The following is an 18,342-nucleotide window of genomic DNA, read 5'->3' as shown; positions in this document are numbered from 1 at the left end:
GACTGCGGGACTTTTCTTCACTGAGTTTTACCAGGCTGCTGAGGATAGCTGGTAGGGCGTGTTTTTGTCGCGTGGGTTATTCGCGCAAAACATTTTTGGAGCAGTGGGAAAGCAGTACTCTAGACCGGCCATGAATTTGAAAGCGTTGAAAAAACCGCAGTTGTTGGAGCTTGCAAAAGAGTTGCGCTTGGATGTTACGGACGCACTGAGAAAGCCAGAGCTGATACAGGCTATACTCGCTGTTGGCGCTGACGATGACGAGCTGTCTGATTGCATTGAGACCATCAATGGCAGGGAGACCGCTAAACGTCAGGCCGCCGAGGCAGAGGCTAACCGTCAGGCCGCCGAGGCAGAGGCTAACCGTCAGGCCGCCGAGGCAGAGGCTAAACGTCTGGCTGCAGAGGAGGAACTCGAGGAAAGGAAACGAGAGCAGGAACACGAGGAAAAGATGCGAGGGTACGACCTCGAGCTCAAGCAAATCCAACAGGACAGAAGGGAGCGCGAGCGAGAGAGACTCCAACGGAAGAACAAGCACCTAGAGCATGAAATTCAACTCGAGCAGGAAGTGAAGCCCGAGTTGGAATTGTTGCTCGGAAAAGACTTCGTTGTCGTGGATAGAGAAACTGGCCACGGTAACGAAAAGAAAGTAGCAGACGCTCGGGAGCGGGAGTCGGAAGCGACCGTTGCTGCCCCGCAGCGCGTCAAGGTTGCTGAGAGAGATAACGACGGCGCATTAGCTCAGACTGTCGGCAGAGGCGGCAGAGGGCAGTGTGTGTCCACTGAGTGCGATAATGTGTCGGCGTTTGTTTCGGAGATCTCGGCGGAGTGTTCGGACGGTTCAAATTCGCGGGAGTCCTTGGGAATGGCTACCGACTTGAACGTGAACCTTTCGCGAGATAGCGACATTTCGCAGGAATGCGTAAACGATGAGGCTACCGAAAGGCAACACGAGTCCGCCGAAACGGAGGTTGTTCCTTCGGACGGTAGCACAGAAACGAGCGACGTGGTGGGAAAGCCTGCTGTCGAGGCTGCGAGCGGTTTGCACAGCTCAGTTGGGAGTCATGACGATCTCGCCACTGAGCAAGCCGATTCCGTTCTGCCACCAGCTCAGGTAGCTGACCTCGAGCAACGGCCAGCCGAGCTCGTAGAGATTCAGGTGTCGCGGGCGGCTGAGCCGTCTAAGACAGGGCAGTCTGGTTGTAGTGTAGCCTTGACAGCCGCAAAACAGAACGACAACACCCTTCGGTGTTCGCTTACTGAGGGTGTTGCGGAAAAGGCGAGGGACGCCGAGATAGGGTCCGTTGGATGCTACCAGGTGTCTAGTGAGCACGTCGTGCCCTTTTCACTCCAAGCTGATGCTCCCGATGATAGGCCAACATCGGCGGAGCTAGTTGAGGTTGCGGTGTCGACTGCGGCTGAGCCGAAGTCGGGAACCGATCAGCCTAGAGGAGAGAACGTAAACACGTTCCGATGTTCGCTTGCCGAACGCGTTCGCGAAAAGGCGAGCAAGAAGGATAGAGGGAAAACTTCCGCGCGTGCTTGCGGCGCGTGTTTCAGTGCAGGCACGCGAAGGGGCAAAGCCGTGAGCTCGCATCGCGCCAGGGGGACGCCGCCTCCAAAAAGGAGTGCGCGCCTCTCGTGTGAACGATGGAAAATCCTTCTCGCTCCTCCGCGCGCTCGACCTTTGTCGAACAAGACGACCGGTGTCCTTTCACGCGGTCGCAGCAGTCTCTTTCAGAGAACGGGCGCACCTTAAGTGCGATACAAGATGGGGAAAACTCGGAGCAATGATGAGAGCTCGAATCGCAGCTCTCAGGGCGAGAAGTGGCTTGTAGACGCCTGACTTTCTCAATTTCATTGTTTTTCCTGGAGCAGGTTTCGCCCTTTACGATTACATTTCTTCTTGTGTGGGACATTTCCAATCACGCGAAATGTCACCTTTCAGGTTTGTCACTTGTCTAAAGTACTGCTGGGCAAAAATATAACTAGAGTAGTTAGTTATTAGCGTATTTTATCGCAACTAAAAGCCTGGTAGATCTTCAGTGTGGATTTGTCTTCGCACTTGCCGGCGATGCGGTTGTGTCTTCCTGTGTTGTTCTGTTGCTTGCCTGACCAAACCAGAGACGTTCTTGGGGAGCCACTACTCGTCCAGTGACCCGCCCGGTGAAGCTCCAGCACGGTGTCGTACAGCCAAGGCCTGGAGTCGAGCGTCTGCCGAACACTTCACTTCGACAGCATCCCTCCGGACAACGGTTGCAGACCCTTATCCATCGGGATCTCGGACCCCCGGCGGAGAAGCTGTTACGAATGGGCCTGCGCCGCAGTACTTCCCCACATCACTCCTCGGCTGTGCGGCGAAGCCACTCGTGCGCCTTCGAAAACAGGCGCAATCATGTCGGCAACAAGTTGCAACAAAGCCTCGTCAGACGCTTCGCTCTCTGCGCATTCGGCGGCTGGCTGCGGCGGCTGAACTTCGGCGGCTGCCTGCACGGCTCGTCTCCACGCTCTTCAAGGACACCGAGGCCCCGTCGATCGCAACGGAGTCCTCTCTCCCCTCTCTCGGACTCAACGTGCCCGAGGCTATGAACGGCTTACGAACTCTGGAAAGAGTGTTGTGCGTGTTCCAGCCTGTTGCGTTGGACCGTTACCGCTTTCGGGTATAAATAGAGCTCCCAAGCGTTGTAAACCATTCCTGTTAGAGCAGCGAATCGATGTTGTCGCTCTGCTCGAGTCCTGTATTGTAACCTCGCCCGTCGGGGCATTGTTCTTTGGCTTCGGCTCACCTCTCGCTATGAAGTAAACAGTTACGTTAGCCTACGGCTTCTGGACTTCTTCACGGCTGCAACAGCGGCTGGCCGCTCGCATCATACACGCTACCACTCGTATGTCGGAGGCCACGGAGATCGGATCGGGTGCCCCCGCCCGGTCGCAACAGGGCCTAAAATCGACCCTTGGGGAACACCGCGGTCGAGGTAGTAAGTCGTAGGTTCCCATCCAGGGTGCGAACCGTAAAGGCGTACAGGCCGGCTTTGGAGAAATGCTCGAATCCAATTTTGCGTGCGGGCACTGGGGTAGGCACGAGCAAGTTCCTCTAGAATGACCGGGTGGCTAACGTTGTCGAACGCCTTTCGCAGATCAACCGCCATGATCAGGTCAGGAGTGCCGCGATGGTAGTGGGGGCGGTTAATTACCCTACGCAGAAGCCAGAGGCTATCATGCGTACCAACATTGGGCCGGAAACCTGTTTGGGCTGGGTGAAAATACGGTTGGACATATTCCAAATAATGTGTGAGCCGATTGTTGATGAGGCGCTCAATCAATTTGCAAATAACGGGCGTGAGGGATATCGGCCTAAGGTTCTTGATTTCACTGGAATGCTTGTTGGGTTTGGGGATAGGGAAAATAAGCGTTAGTTTAAGGTGTTCTGGCACTTGTCCGTGCTCCCAGAGGTCATTGATCTGACGTAAAAGGTGTTCCAAGGCCTCAGACGGGAGGTTTCGGAGGTGCTGGCACGTGACACCGTCATGACCGGGCGCAGAATGAAGCCGTCCCTGGCGGATTGCGATACGTAACTCGGCCATTGTAAAAGGTAGCTCCAAGTCAGGGTCAGGCTGAGGAATATCAATAATTGGAAGTGGAGAGGGGGAGAGGTGGAAGCATGGGGAAAGAAGGTACTTATAAGTCGCCGCTCCACTGTTGACGGGTCTGCGCTGAGGGTTAGGTTAGCGAAAAGAGGCGTTCGTTTGGCAGTCTTCTGAGTGAGGCTGCGGTGCAGACGCCAAAGCGCCGGTAAGCCTCTCGCGTGACTGAGGGTGTCACATAGATTTGTCCAGTAATATTGGTTTAGCTCTTTTTGATAAGCGGTAATAAGTTGGTACTGTTTCCGAATCTTTTGGAGATCTTTCTGACATTTTCCATTAGATCTATAGGTGCGAGTGAGCTTATGTACTTTTTTCCAAAGGTTAGCCATGTGGTTGTCCATGTGCGGTGTTTCCATAGCACATTCGATGTCCTCCTGTGCCCGGGTAGATGTTGTGGTGATTAAGGAGCAGAAGTCCCGTAATGAGGCTGGTGGGGATGCACTAATTATAGCCTCCAGAAAGGCATCCCAATCAATTCGCTTCATGGTCTTCCGTCGGCGGATCTTCTTCCCACGGAGATGGATAAGTATTGGGAGATGATCACTGCCCCAAGTTGTAGAGAACGGTAACCATTTGCGAGTAAGGCCAGGAGTAGCCCAGGTTAGGTCAGGGGTCGTATCTTGCTGCGAGGAACGAAGGCCAACTCGAGTGGTCATGCCTGGTTCATTAATTAAAATGAGATTTGAGGCCTCGGCGGCGTCTTCTAGCGCTTGTCCACGAGAATGAGTGTGGGCATAGCCCCATGTGGTGCTCTGTGCATTGAAGTCACCACCGAGAAGGATTGGGGTACCGGGAAATTGGGCCATGAGAGCAGGAAGCCAGGCGAAAGAGGCGTTAGTTTTTGTTGAATTGACAGGTTTGTAATAGGCAGTGGCCACGATAATAGCCTTACCGCTAGGTAAGCGGGTGTGCACCACGACGACTTCATGGTTGTTGGAGTTAAATTCGCTAGAAAAAATTTGCTGGGTACCTACGGAGGAACGCACCAGAACTGCAGCGTAACCGGGGAGAACAGAAGTGGTAAGAGAACCACGGCGGATGTGATGAGGTATAGAGGGGTTAGAAAACGTAACATACCCAGCTACGTGAGGGGTACAGCGCGTTTCTTGGAGGAGAATATAGAGTGGTTGAATTTGTTTTATTTTCTGTTTGAGGATAGTTTCTTGTTGACAGAAGCTTCTGCAGTTCCACTGTAGGGCAGTCGCGGGTGTACCTATTGTGGCTGTTTGGTGGGTCACGATGGGACTTTGCGAGGGGGTTCTTTGGGGGGCTCTTGCTTGGGCAGTTTCTGAATAACAGATTCAATTAGGGTTCTGATCTGGCTGAGTTGGTTGTCAAAGTTTTCCTGGTCTTTTTTTCGATCTGCCTGGCGCGCGAGACGCTCATAATGAATGTCCGTGCGGACAGCCTGGAGGGCAAGTTGAAGAGGGGAGTCGTGGGACGACTTGGAGGTTGGTGTGCGCTTGGTGCTGGGGCTACGGCTGGGTCGGTTTTGGGAGGTCAGGCGGAGCTTGGAGTTAGACTTCGCGGGAGGCTTTGTTCTGTCAAGGAGGCGGCTTCTGAGCTCTTGGTTCTCTGTGCGGAGTTGGCGATTTTCAGTTCGCAGCTGTTGAATGTCGGAACGCAATGCAGCCAGTTGCGAAAGTATGGAGGCCAAAGTTGCATCCTGGGCCTTAAGTGATATTTGTACAATCCTTACTGGACACGTTACGTGTGGTACTCATGTCTGTTGCCGTACCTAATCGTTATGTCTCATCCTTAGATATAGCTTTTGATGAAAGTTTTCTCAGGGATGCTAAATTGCTCCCTACCAATCTCTTCTCCAGCCTTTTGCAGGATCACCTCGCAGGTTTCCCCACCCATGTCATTATTGCAACTGATGGCTCTGTGCGGAATGCGAAGGCAGCCGTGGGTATTTTTTCTCCCTGTTTATATTGGGCCTTTTCACTCGCATTGCCTGATTTCACTAGCTCTTTTCATGCAGAATATTTTGCAATTATCCTAGCCCGTCGAAAGTTAGACTCTGCTAAGCAATATGTAATAGTACTTACTAGCTCTCTGTTTTCACTGCTATTTCGTCCCCAAATACATCTCTACGTCGAGCCCTTAATTATTGATTGCCTACATTATTACGGGAACTTAGTTTGGTGTGGGTGCCTGGACACGCTGGTACCTAGCTTAACGAATCGGCAGACACTCGGCGGGCCTTGCATTGAATGGCCCAGTGGTGGAAATCCTCGCTCCCATGCATTTCCTCACCTCGGCACGTTTTCGTAGATTATAACTCCTACAATGCATGGCTGAACCTGCGTGCGTAGGCTCAGAGTCTTAGCACCTCCGGTGCTCAAGGAATGGCAGGATTAGACAATCACGGGAATGTGAAGTTAGCCTAACTAACTTTCGCTGTAGCGTACCAAATTTAAATTATTATTTACACCGCTGTGATCTGACCCCCTCACTCCTTTGTGAATTTTGTAATGAGTTAGAGACAATAAAACGTTTAGTCTTGTTCTTCCGACGCTTCACCTCTATACGAAAACGATACTGGGAAAACACTTTTAATCAGTTGGCCCACCTATTGTCTTTTCCTCTAATATTATCATTCGGGGGGAAAGATTTGGGTTTTTGCCGCGGCGACCTTTGCCGTGCTGTACACTCATTCATTTCTGAATCTCGCGGTCTGCCGTACTAGCCCCTACACTGCGATGGCGGGAGTCTCTATAAAACCCGCCAGCGCCTGCACTCCCTACCTCCTCGCTCACGGCCTCTCCTTCATTGCCGTATCTTCTTGCTTTATTACAGACGATAGTCTTTCTTGGGCTACTTAAACCCCGAAAATTTTGGTCTGTCTTTCTGTGACTCGATTCAGCCACCAGGCCAAAGCAAAACAATGCCTGCGCAATAGTCTTATATAGTCACAGCTAAATCTACCCGTCTATGTCCGGTGTAAGGTTCATACTTGTCAACATTGTTGAAGAAGAACAAGACATTACGCAAATATGAGACAAAAAATCAATACAGAAGTGATATTTGCAGTGTTCCTTTATAAAAAAATGAAACATGCTTGACTTTTGCGAAATTAATTACTTCATCAACTGCAGATAAAGAATTCACTCCGCCGTCGCCTGCTGTCGCCCGCGCCCCTATAGCTTCTGGCGCCATTTTAAGAAATCAACCGGCAACAGTTACGCAAGGTTCCACTACATAGGTTCCACGTTCTGCTTGCAACGCACGTGGAGTAGGGAAACGCGGTTCTATAAACGTTGAAGTAGGGCGCCTCGATTAACGCGCGTCTTCGCCGTACGGCAGCGTTCGCATCGAGACACCCGGTTTGGAGCAGTGGAACACGGGAAATTTAAAATGATTTAAACAAACCTTTGGCGTCTTTACCTTGGGAGGAGCGCGACGAAAGAGGAACAACATCAGAGGTGAGTGTGAAAGCGAAGGGAGGCATTTACTCCGCAAAAGCCGATAAAGACTATCGTCTTTTGACGACATTTGCAACGAAAGGAGCAGATACGCGGCCAATTTTTTCTTTACGTACCTTTCACGGCTCTCATTCTTTCAATGCTTTCCTTATTCATTAGCGTTGAATTTATAGTTGGTGTGTTCACTCTCATGCTATACCTAATTTTCGGGCATTCTGCTTATCTTTTTATTCCCGTTTATATTCACTTTTTGTACCTAAACGCATACTTCAAGGGCATTCTTTATATTTCTTTTAATCCCGACCCCAGTTTCTTTCTCTCAGTTCGCGCCGATTTCCCGGCCATTCCCTCTGAGTGGGTATGAATCATTCTCCTGGCACTAACCATACAACAAAGTACGTGGCGAGGAAGGAAGAAGACGCGGCCAGTAGAGGGCAAGAGGTGCATAGTTCTCGGCGAGTTCTGTACTGGCCGCGAACACCCAGGAGACTTCAACGCCGAGCCACATCTCCCTCTTGCTCTTGAACAGATAGACAGACGTCTACTTGACGACACCAGACAGAAAGACGACTACTTGAAAGTGTCGAAATACCCCAAGGCGTCTTAAAACCGCAAGATCCCGGCCTAAACGCCACGTTATAGGCGAACCGCCACTGCGACAACGGCAAGCCACCGACGACTTCTACCCGCCTCAGAGCTCGACTGAATCGATAGGGACTGAATCGATTAGATTACCTTCGATTTTTAATTATGTATAGTCAAAGCTCGATGTAACTAATCACGCGGGACCGCCCAAAATCGTCCGTTATTTTGAAATATCGTTGTAAGGAAAAACGTGCTGTTATTGACCCGTACCTAGGAGTGAAAATGGCGCACCTTGGCAGCATACGCGTGTGCAGACAAGCAAACTCTAAAATCAACGTTGCACTCACTTCGAAGCAGCGTTATTTGAAGAAATCGGTTATTTTCTCCTGTCGAGGGCAGCAATCAGTACGATGGATTCCACTCTATGCAATACCTCACCGGGTATATCATCGCGATGAGCGTTGAAAGTGTGGACTTCATTCATATACAACAAAAGATCAATTTTCGACACTATCTCATCTTCTCTGTTCAGTGACCCACAGGCGTTCTCGTTTGCTTCGGGACGATGACTGCCATCGCGTCTTTTTGGCTGTGTCGCTAGCTCCGTACATCGTTGGGCTTTGCACAAACTTCGCAGCACGACCACTCACAACAAAGAAATACCTTCCCGTACACGTGAATAGCGCGGAAAACCACCTAACCACCAACCGGACACCGATTGGCACCCAAACCAACAAGAGACAAAAGGGGAAAAGGCGGCTAGGCTCGCTAGACTACTGCAACTTAAACTACAGCTTTGTGGTGGAGCTGGCAATTTGCACTTGACGTGGTGATGGTGAGAGCTACTCCACTTGGGTGAATACAGAGAAAAAGCGGTTTCTGTTTCACGCGAGTGTTGCGGGGCTGTTACTTTACCCGAATTCATAATACTCATGTTATGCGACTGTAAAGAAGAAAATAAATGCCGTGCGTTATTCTGAAATATGTGATATACTGAAAATCGTAGTCGGGAAATATTTTTATATTGATAATATAGGTAATCTGGCTGGGGTTTAATGTGAAAAATTCATACCCCGTAGTAATGAGATTTGACTGTAGTTGGTTTTGTAATCGTCTTGTGAATACACTTGGGCATTGCCTGACCTCATCCGCATCATTTCTTCTCAGCCAGTTCGACTTTAACCTTTTCATCTATCAAACAGCCTGAATTACAACATTCTGAATTTTGGGACGATAGAGAATAAAACAGACATGCAGAAACACCTGAAGGACCGTTCGAATTCAATTAGAGCAATGGATTCCGAATGGATTGCCTAAAATCACAGACATCACTCGCACACACAGTTGGTCTTTACGGAGGTGTAAATGAGTGAAGGGAAGTCAGTTTACCTATGCCATGTTCGCACGTTGTCCTCTAAACACTCGTGGCCTGAGTCGCGATATTGGTCCATTATACCCAAAATGTGGGCAAGCACTGCTCCGCTGCCTGGTGGTGGCGCCGAAAGCATGGTCAGCGTTTTCTTGAAAGAAACGTTCAATGCTTCTACCCAGGTTGCATTGTAGTCGGCCAGGTCTTCTTTCGTAATTATGCCCCGTACAGGAACTGAAGGAAAAAGGCAGTAAACTGATTACGACGAGACTCTTCGTCGCACAATGTTTATGCAACAACGCAAATCCACCTTCTGAAAACGTTTCTGTAGATCTGATGCTGATGTTTAGAGAAGTGAACCAAACTGAAAAGCCGGGCTTGTTGAAAATGGTTCATGACTGGAACTGCGCACAAAAAACTGGACCAAGGGAAGAGAAAACACACAACGCAGTGTGTGTGTTGTGTGTTGTGTGCGTTGTGTGTGCTCTCTTCCCTTGGTCCAGTTTTTTGTGCGCAGTTCCAGTCATGAGTTTAGAGAACGCCATCACAATGAAAGCTCATGCAATAAAACACGGTCCCAAGTAGTATTTTATATACAACGGCTTCAGAGCAGTGGTCAGCTTGGGACAAATAGTTCGGTGCGGTTCCCACAATGTTTTAATAAAACAGAAATTACAGGTTTGTCTTCCCGTGTCATGCAGCGTTTGGTTCATGTTAATTTTCATACTATTTCTTATCCTTGCCGCAAAGACAGGACGGATAAGGTTATTGTTATTCGAAACAGTTTCATTAATTAAGGCTATTTCAAGAACGGCTTAGTCGTTTGTGACTGTGATTAGAACTTGGCGTAGTTTATTTTTTTTTATTGTCTGCAACGAGGTCATTTGAGACGTAAGACGTAAAAAAACTGTTCAAAGCTGCAATCTCCCGGGCAAAGACGCCACCGGCTCCAAGCGCATAGACGTGATAGACGCATAAAGTCGGGTTTGGGCCTTCGTAGCAAAACCTGGATGACCTTAACTGAGTTACTAATAGTGCGGGAAGCAAGGACACGAAGGGCACACAGCCACGGCTCCGTGGCAGTGCACGCTTCCTTCCGTCTTGCTTCCCGCGCTGTTTGTATCTCAGTTATGTAACAACTGGCCCGCCTTCAATCCGTGTATGATAACCTTTGTCTCGGGGTCAAAACAGCTTACCGCTGCCTCCTAATGCATGGAGGAATTGACTCGAGAGCGGAAATTTATATGGACTGATACACATGCGATGATGTACCGCGTACTTGTCTCCGCATATTGGCAAAACAGAGGAGGATATAATGAGGGATGACTAAATGTTATTCACATGAACGTTTAGTGGCCCAGTTGTACTCTTAGAAACACTGAAAACCAGCCTACAGCACCTGGCGTCCCTGCGCACGCGTCCGAATCTCGCAGAAAAAAAAAGGCACCGGCGTCTGTCGTCTGTGCCGTTACTATCCGACTGCCCGCCGTGGAATCAACAGATAGGAATAATCGCAGTAACATTTTGTGGTGATGCTTTACTTGCCCTTGAGAATTCCGCATCAAAAACGGTGCATGGAGTCGCTGTTGCGAAAGAAAGTGGCTCGACACACTAAATGCCTACGCAGCAGCGCAGTTGCCTGCAAACATGGATATCGACACAAGTGCGCCCGCACCTTCCCCACAGCAGAGGCGTTCAGTACAAAAACCAAATATATTTCCATAAACTTATGTGGTACACCCGACCGCCGACTGAGATGCGATGGCAGCGTACTATTAAGTGCACTGTTAGCTGGCAGACTAGTGACATCTATCGGCAAGTGGCCGAGCGTCCGAAAAGGAAGGAGATCGCCGTGAGCGGTGAAATTTGTGGCCGAGGGCCCTATTTTCGACTGCACAAATTTCCGGGGAATTCGCCATGTTTTTTTGCGTAAGCATGACGTAAGCAATCAGTGACGTGATGCACCTATATCTATGATGACATGCAGTGTAATTTGACGCTTCACTGAAAAGATAACAACCAAGGTATCAAATATTGCGAATAAATGATATAAAAAACACTTGGCATGCACTATGAAAATTAAGACGGTAGCTGAGGCTGGCAAGAGAAACACATTTCTGCAGGTCAAACTTTGCGTCAAGACCAAAAGGCGATCGAGTAATGTTGATCCAAAAGCGAGCGAAAGGCGGATGTCGAGCTAAGGACATCACAAATTTTTTTACCGTATCTATTTATTCATTTCAATCGCTTTTGGTAACACAGTTGGGCTCTCTCCTTCAATGCAACCTTTGTTGCGTTATCACCTTCCCGGCCGCCCCCGCCGCCACGCGATCGTCTGCTGCTGTGTTACAGGTTTATGGAGTGATCACAGAAAAAGACGGCCGCGACCATCACTTGCATGACACATAAGAGCAACGAAGCGCTACGCCTGATAACCGCGGAGCGCACCGATATCGCCGATTCACTCATTCGTCAAGCTCGAATTCAATTAGCGCTGTAATGAACAAAAGAGTCACTTTTCGTTGTTATTTTTCTCTTGAGTTCGATCATGTGACCCGGCAGCTTACTAGGAGGAGCGTGGACAAATACCATGCATTGGGTTTTTTTTTTGTCATGGAGAGGCTTGTACTGCCCTCTTGTGTTGCGGTTACGCCCTACATTTTTGCCCTATTTCGCGGCAACAGCCGCCGCCATTTTCAAGCTCTTGCGTAACGTTACTTTAGTTTTAAGCAGACTGAAGTTGCCAATGCGTGACGTGATCGTTCCCGCCAACTGTTTAAATTACGTCATGCCTTCTCAGCGAATAACAGAGGGCGTGTATTGCAAGCAGTATTGTTGAATAGCAAAGACAGGCTTACGTTGTCATGTCCGGTGCGTTTAGTCTAGTGTTTCATTGCGGGCCAAGAATTGTGCATAACACGTAGAGAGAAATAAGGCAAACTTTAGAACTGTTGACATAAACGTCCTGAAACGTCAAAATGACGAAAGCGCACACACAACCGCTTCGTCTACCGGAAGCACGTGACCAAAATTGAAAGCCGATCAGAAAAGACTTCCGTCAAATTACCCAATTCCCTGGGAATTTGTGCAGTCGAGAATAGGGCCCCGATTCCTAAACACAGCAGTTGACAACCAGCTGATCTGTGCCGACGACTTCTCTCTCATGTCTTGCAACACGTACGCTGCAGGGCGCTGCAGAAATTACTTTTTGGCGTTTAGGTAATGCATTTGAGCTCGGTGTAACGCAATACTGCCGCTGCGGCTGCCCGCACAAACCTTGCCGCACAACAGCGCTTCAATAGCAGCGCTGTTTTACAAAGTGAGCGCTGAATACGGCGCTTACTTTGCTGCCTTTGAGCTACGACCAACTTGTACTGGCTTGTAAGGAAGTTTGGGTTAAATTGAGGGGTGGCCAAGGAGCCCTCAAGCCGTCGCATAACGGCTTTTACCCTGGCCACCTCCCACTTTTGTGAAGACAAATCAAAAAAGAAAGAAAGAAAAAAAAAAGAAAGAAAGAAAGAAAGAAAGAAAGAAAGGAAGAAAGAAAGAAAGAAAGGAAAAAGAACGAGAGAAACAAGTGCAACACAAGGTTGTCCCACCGATGAACCGAACAGTCCTTCTGTTCGTGTAACCGTCGCTAACGCATCACATGCTGTTACAGAATCCCGCGAACACGCTTTGTACAAAAAAAATGAGTGGGGCGTAGCTCAGCTAACCTTGGACATGCAAGGCAAAAGCTTAGCTTAGTCTGTTTGAGTCTTGAATTCGCTTGGTTAATCTTTGATGTTGCTGCATTTCCGACCTCAGCGAAACAACGTTCGGTCCCGTGCAACGCTCAAAGAAGGGCCGCCTCGCTTTCCTTCGCGGCGAATGCGGTGTTCCTCTTCGGCGGGCGCAAGAAGAGTCACGAGCCCGAGACGACCCAGCGGCGCATGCGTGGGAGGCGGCGGGGTTGGTCGGCTGCCGATCTTCTGTGCGCCCGCAACCGCGCGCCACTCAGCTGGTCAGTTGAGCAGAACGACCGAAAACGGGCCCTTGTGCACAGCGCCGAAAGCCGGCACGGGGAATCACGCACTGCGCTTCGAAATGTGTGTCGCAGGGGTTGTGTCTGAGGTAAAAGATTTCCGCATCCGTGGTGAAACCGATGGACGAAAGTAGTAAAGCTCTGGTTTGCTCTGGCTTTGTGAGAGGATACAGAGGTCAGACGCGCCCAAAATGTGAGTTGCGGTGTGTGCCGCCTCTTGCCCCCCCAGGCATGTATTGCGGGTACGGGTCCCAATCAGCTCACCTTGGGTAGTATGTGAGTTTTTCACGAGGCGTTTTATAGCCTGGTGTGAGGTGGTACGCGCCGCAAAATTTCGCACGGCTGTTTCCTAATCAGACATTTTATTGAAGGAGGTGGCAGACTTGTTGGGGCTATTGTTATTGGCGCCCCTTTCAATGTGGCTGGTTCTGCGGTGCGGGTATAGAGGGAAGTGAGTGGGAGATGGTATTGCGTATTGATGATTTATAGCGCGAATGCATTGTAGCATTGGTAATCAGCTACCCGCAATGAACTGTGTGCAGCACCTAGGGTGGTCTTGCGACCACTTTGGCTCTCTGCTCCAACCGCCCCCGGTGTGCACTAGGGTGATGTTTTCACGAAGGTGGCGCATTTTTATCTTGGCGTAAATTTCTAGCAGACAGGGTTTGTGGAATTTGTGATGATTCGTGCCTGCAGCTGGAGGCGTGGAGCTGTGCGGAGCTGGTTACGGTCTTTAGGACAAACCGCTTGGTGTCGGTTGCCTTGTCCAAAAAGGTAAAAAAATGTTCTAAGGGTTGTAGATCGCGGGTTTCTGTTTGTTTTGACCAACCCAATCCCAGAACTTTCGACCGAGACCCAGTTCTCTCTTTCCGTAGAAAGGCATGAGCTTCGTTAGAGTCGAACACCTTCTGTAGTTGCTTGCTGCTTGTGCTCCATTTTCGTAAAGGCATCCACGCGCTGTTAAATCACCTCTCTTGTGCAGTTATAATAAATAGCCGCTCCTTCCATGTCATCGGCGCCGAAGAAGAGGTCGTCTTCGTAGAATGACTTCAGAAGCAGTTGTGCTACGTTCCTTTTGCCAGGATCAACTTGCCTCTTCAAGTGATGTTGTATAGTAGCCGTAAGCATGAATTAACTAGCTTTAGATCCAAAAGGACCTCTCGTCATCCGCCAAACCTCTACCGCTTCTTCGCCGAAAGGAGCAGCAGGCGTTTCAGTAAACCATAAAGATCTGAACAGGTACCGGTCCTCTTTCCGGATCTCTGCCTGCAAGAACGCCTATTTGATGTCTGCTGTCATGTGTACTAAGTACGATCTCAAGCGAAGGAGAACTTTAACTAGGCTGGGGTTCAGGTTCGGGCCGGCTTCCAGACAGCAGTTCATTTATTTCTCTCCTTTTGCGTGAGAAGACGCATCGAAGACTACCCGTAGCTTAGTTGTGAGTGAATCCTCGCGGATGACTTCTGTATGTGGCATGTAGTACGCAAATCCCTCTACCGGTACCTTGTCAAGCACAACTCCAACGTGGCCGGAAACAATGTACTCACGAATCGTCGCATCGCATCTCTCGAGCAGTCCTTCGGTCTTTAAGATGCGTCGCCTCAGATTGCGTAAACATTTGGGCGCGATGCCGTAGTTATCTTGCAGAAGCTCGATATCCGCTTCCTTATAAGGCACGGCTGCTTGGTACCGGGTCCCAATCTTGGTGATTTTGCCATTTAAAAGCGACAATGTGTCTGCCGGCCCACGAGTGTCTTCATTTGGCGCTATAACAATGGCATCCAACGACCAAAAGGCCTCCAGCAAACCGTGCTCTGATACTTTTTAGATGCAAAGCATCTCTTGCTCGGGGCTATGTCCGACGTCCGTCCGTTGTCCGCACCTCTTCCCCTACACTATAAAAAAAAAGAAATAGTTAGCGGCGCCCGGTTTCGATCCCACGACTCTCTGGCCGCAACGGGAGGTACGCGGTGCTCTTCCCACTACGCTAACAATCCGGGACAGGAGCAAGTGCTACGAACGCGCCTCATGTCCTTGACTCATCCAAACTACGTCAAGAAGCTACTGATACAAGGAAGGCACGCGAAGCTGAACGTCAATAGTGTTACGAGGCGGTAGGACACAGGAAATAAACCATGGAGGATGCAAGTGATGTATGTACACTATTTACACGATGTCGGCTATGAGGTAGCACCCCAGCAGGTCATCTTCTTCTTCAGAGGTTGGGCCGATAGCTCTCGTCTTCTTCCCGTGACACATCCCCCTCGTCGAAAGCGACCGTCCCGGTCGAGCCCTTAGTACATGTGCAGATGCGGTGACGATGCGAGATGAGAGGAAAAAGGGAGCCCTCGCTGCCACGGATGAGGATGATTCGTCGTGGTGAGCACTGGCCCAAACCAGCAATGTCCGCCGGTGCAGTGAAGCAACGTCCAAAGGCCTCGGAGGCACGCCGGAGTTCAGGGCAGGGGAACGGTGTCGTCTTCTGTTCAGATCGCGTCTGGTCACGTCGTTTGGTCTTGGCAAGTCACAGGCTGGGGACACGGGGCTCGGTAATAGTGCGTCCATGGCTCACCGGGGCTGGGGCGAGCCGACGCGATCCAAGACCCATGAGCAATGTTCAGCAGCTGAGACGAAGCGATGCTGGGGACAGGATGGGGATGATCTCCGCAACCGCCACCAAAACATGTTACGAAGCAGTAGGACACAGGAAATAAACCATGGAGGAAGCGAGTGATGTGTTTACACTATTTACACGATGTCGGCTATGAGGTAGCACCCCAGCTGGGTCTTCTTCTTCTTCAGAGGTTGGGCCGATAGCTCTCGTCTTCTTCCTCCCGTGACTATAGAAACGACGAACTGAAAATTTTAGAGGAGGATGTTAGCGTCACTTGCTCGGGGGGATGTCCCGCGTCCGTGCCCCGTCCGCAGAGCCTCTGATTATGATTGTGGCTGGATGCCCCTAGGGACTGGCCAACCAAAGAATCCATCACGAGATAGCTTCGTGTTCAACCACCGTCGTTATCTTCCCGTAGGGGAACCGTTGAAGATGAAGAAGGAGACGAAGACAAAGCTGCGAAGAGGAGGGCGTGTACGCTGCTCTCGCCCCGTCCGCAGCGTTTCTGATGATGATTTTGGCAGGATGCCCCTAGGAATTGGCCACCAAAGTATCCATCACGAGATAGCTTCGCGTTCAACCACCGTCGTCATTTTCCCGTAGGGGAACCGCTGAAGAAGAAGAAGGAGAAGAAGACAAAGCTGCGAAGCCGAGGGCGTGTACGTTGCTCTCAGCCGGTGCACCAACGTCAACAACCTTTACCTCACCAACGCTGACGGAGACTACCGATTCTACCCCAGAGACGATAACATCGACAAGAAAATTATGGAAGAGTTTAAGCGCCTCGAGCACCACCGCCTACTCACCGTAACACAACAGTACTTGCGTGGCTTTGCCACCGGTGTGGACCCAGAGGTGGAAGTCCCTCTGGCGCTACTAAACACCAGATCACTCTACATAACGGCAACACGCAAGCTGCGCGACCAGCGCGCATGCGCGTCTCCTCTCTCATCTCCTCCTCACCACTCCATCTGCTCTATATAATACACCCGGTCCGCACGCCGCTTCCTCAGTTGCTGCTTCGGTTGAGACACGCTGCACCGTCCGATGAGCTGAATGAACGCCAACAATTCTGCTTTGCATCGCCACATAGTTCCCTTAAGGGATATGGTGCAATTTTTTTCCTCTGCTTGTACGCGCATAACACAGACCTTAACTTCGGACGTTCCATTCACGAAACTTTTTTCTTCGCATGGAATTGTAGCGTTCTTCCCAGACTGCTCTTGACCGCGGCCAATCCTTACACCGCCACGCTGTGTATATGTCGCCACTCACGAACTTCCACATGTGGTCAGATCCTATTAGTAGGCTGATGCCTTTCTCGCCACATCCTCGAAGTACAGTCCGTTGGTTTGCCGGGCCATATCTTGCTTCCCTCACTATGCTGAAAAAACGCATTCCATGTCAATAGCGGGCATGTCGTGGAGATTGTTGGCATGGCTATCCCTTCGATGGTGTGTTCGTTCGCGTCGAACTGGCTACGTTGACGATCCTCTACGACCTTGCAATTCCTCCCGGGAGAAAGAGCATCGGACGCGAGTGTTAACTGCGAGGCGTGTCTCTGAAGATTTTCGGTCCTGCAGTACGTCATGCATGTACGTTGACTGCCTCCGTCGAAAATGCCTCTGACATAGGACGTCTCATTTGTCCCGGCGATCCAGCAACAAAAGGTCTGGAAATTCCGAGATCGTCCAGTGGGCAGCTTATAACCGAAGTCGACTGCGCGCGGTTCTCTTTGTCTTTGTAGCATGAGAGACTTTCATGCTCAGCTTCTCGCAATACTTTTCTTGAAAATTCGGATGACATAACTGCTGAAGCAAGCCTGCCTTTGCATGTCTCGCATACCAACTTCCGCCGGCACTCGTTTACACGATGGCTTGTCATAGTGACTTGGAAGCATCGCCTAGCACCAGCTAGCCGTTTCTTCTTCTCTGCTATTGTCACTGTAGGGCTGCATGCTTCAGCCGCACATTTTCGAGAGTTGCAGAAGAATCACTCGCTGGGGGTTTCTTCTTATTGGGATGTATGCAGGACTGATGACGATGGCGCGTGTTTCGTGCGGTAACCGCGGCCATTGGAGGAAGACGTCGTCGGAACATACTGCTATCTTGCTTTGAGCTCTATGCGTATATAACGCAATAGCTGGTCGAGTTTCTGGCAAGACGTTGTGGTTACCTCCTCTGAAGCAGAAGCTGCCGCTCCCGCTGTATCACCTTGAAGACGTCCGTATCGGTGGAACGCCAAGACAATTTCTTTCAGCATAGCGTGCAGCGAAATCGTACAGGAGTCGTACAGCACTGGCGAGTAGCTGCTCGTCGGAACGCCGAGAATGTTGAGGCAGCGCACATTCAGCTGAAGAAGCCGTAAAGCCTGCGCAACTCTTTTGCCTCCAATAGAGACGTCACGTGCGGCAGCTCACGGAGGGTTCCAAAATGCCGTTGTATAATACAGCTCTTGTCTCCGAACCTCTCCTTGAGCAGCTATATGGCACTGTCACAGCGTGGCTCTGTGTTTGGAAATACGGCAATGGCAGCTGCGGCTTCACCTTCCAGGTAGTTGCGAAGGTACTGAAACTTGTCAGTTGTGCTGAGAGTCAGGTTCGTGTGGACCATAAAAAGGCTGTATAATAAGCGTTGGGTGACGAGGTCTAGAGTTATGGAACGCAGCTGTCGTTGGGGCAG

The 18,342-nt window shown here is 50.2% G+C and overlaps 1 protein-coding gene across 1 annotated transcript in view; it reads right to left on the bottom strand.

Annotated features, from left to right (window-relative positions):
* The window catches only part of LOC144148132 (scoloptoxin SSD14-like), a 100,668-nt gene that overhangs the window by 41,265 nt on the left and 41,061 nt on the right, over positions 1–18,342 (bottom strand). Inside the window, exon 4 of the mRNA XM_077679724.1 lies at positions 9,044–9,257. Within this exon, the coding sequence (XP_077535850.1) occupies positions 9,044–9,257 (214 nt within the window). The remainder of the gene's footprint in view (positions 1–9,043; positions 9,258–18,342) is intronic.

The sequence above is a fragment of the Haemaphysalis longicornis genome, unplaced genomic scaffold, assembly GCF_048455015.1.
Source record: "Haemaphysalis longicornis isolate Haplotype H1 unplaced genomic scaffold, Haemaphysalis longicornis Haplotype H1 scaffold_78, whole genome shotgun sequence".
Classification (NCBI taxonomy): domain Eukaryota; kingdom Metazoa; phylum Arthropoda; class Arachnida; order Ixodida; family Ixodidae; genus Haemaphysalis; species Haemaphysalis longicornis.
The sequence above is the reverse complement of the archived record's forward strand: the minus strand, read 5'-3'. Positions and strand labels throughout refer to the sequence as shown.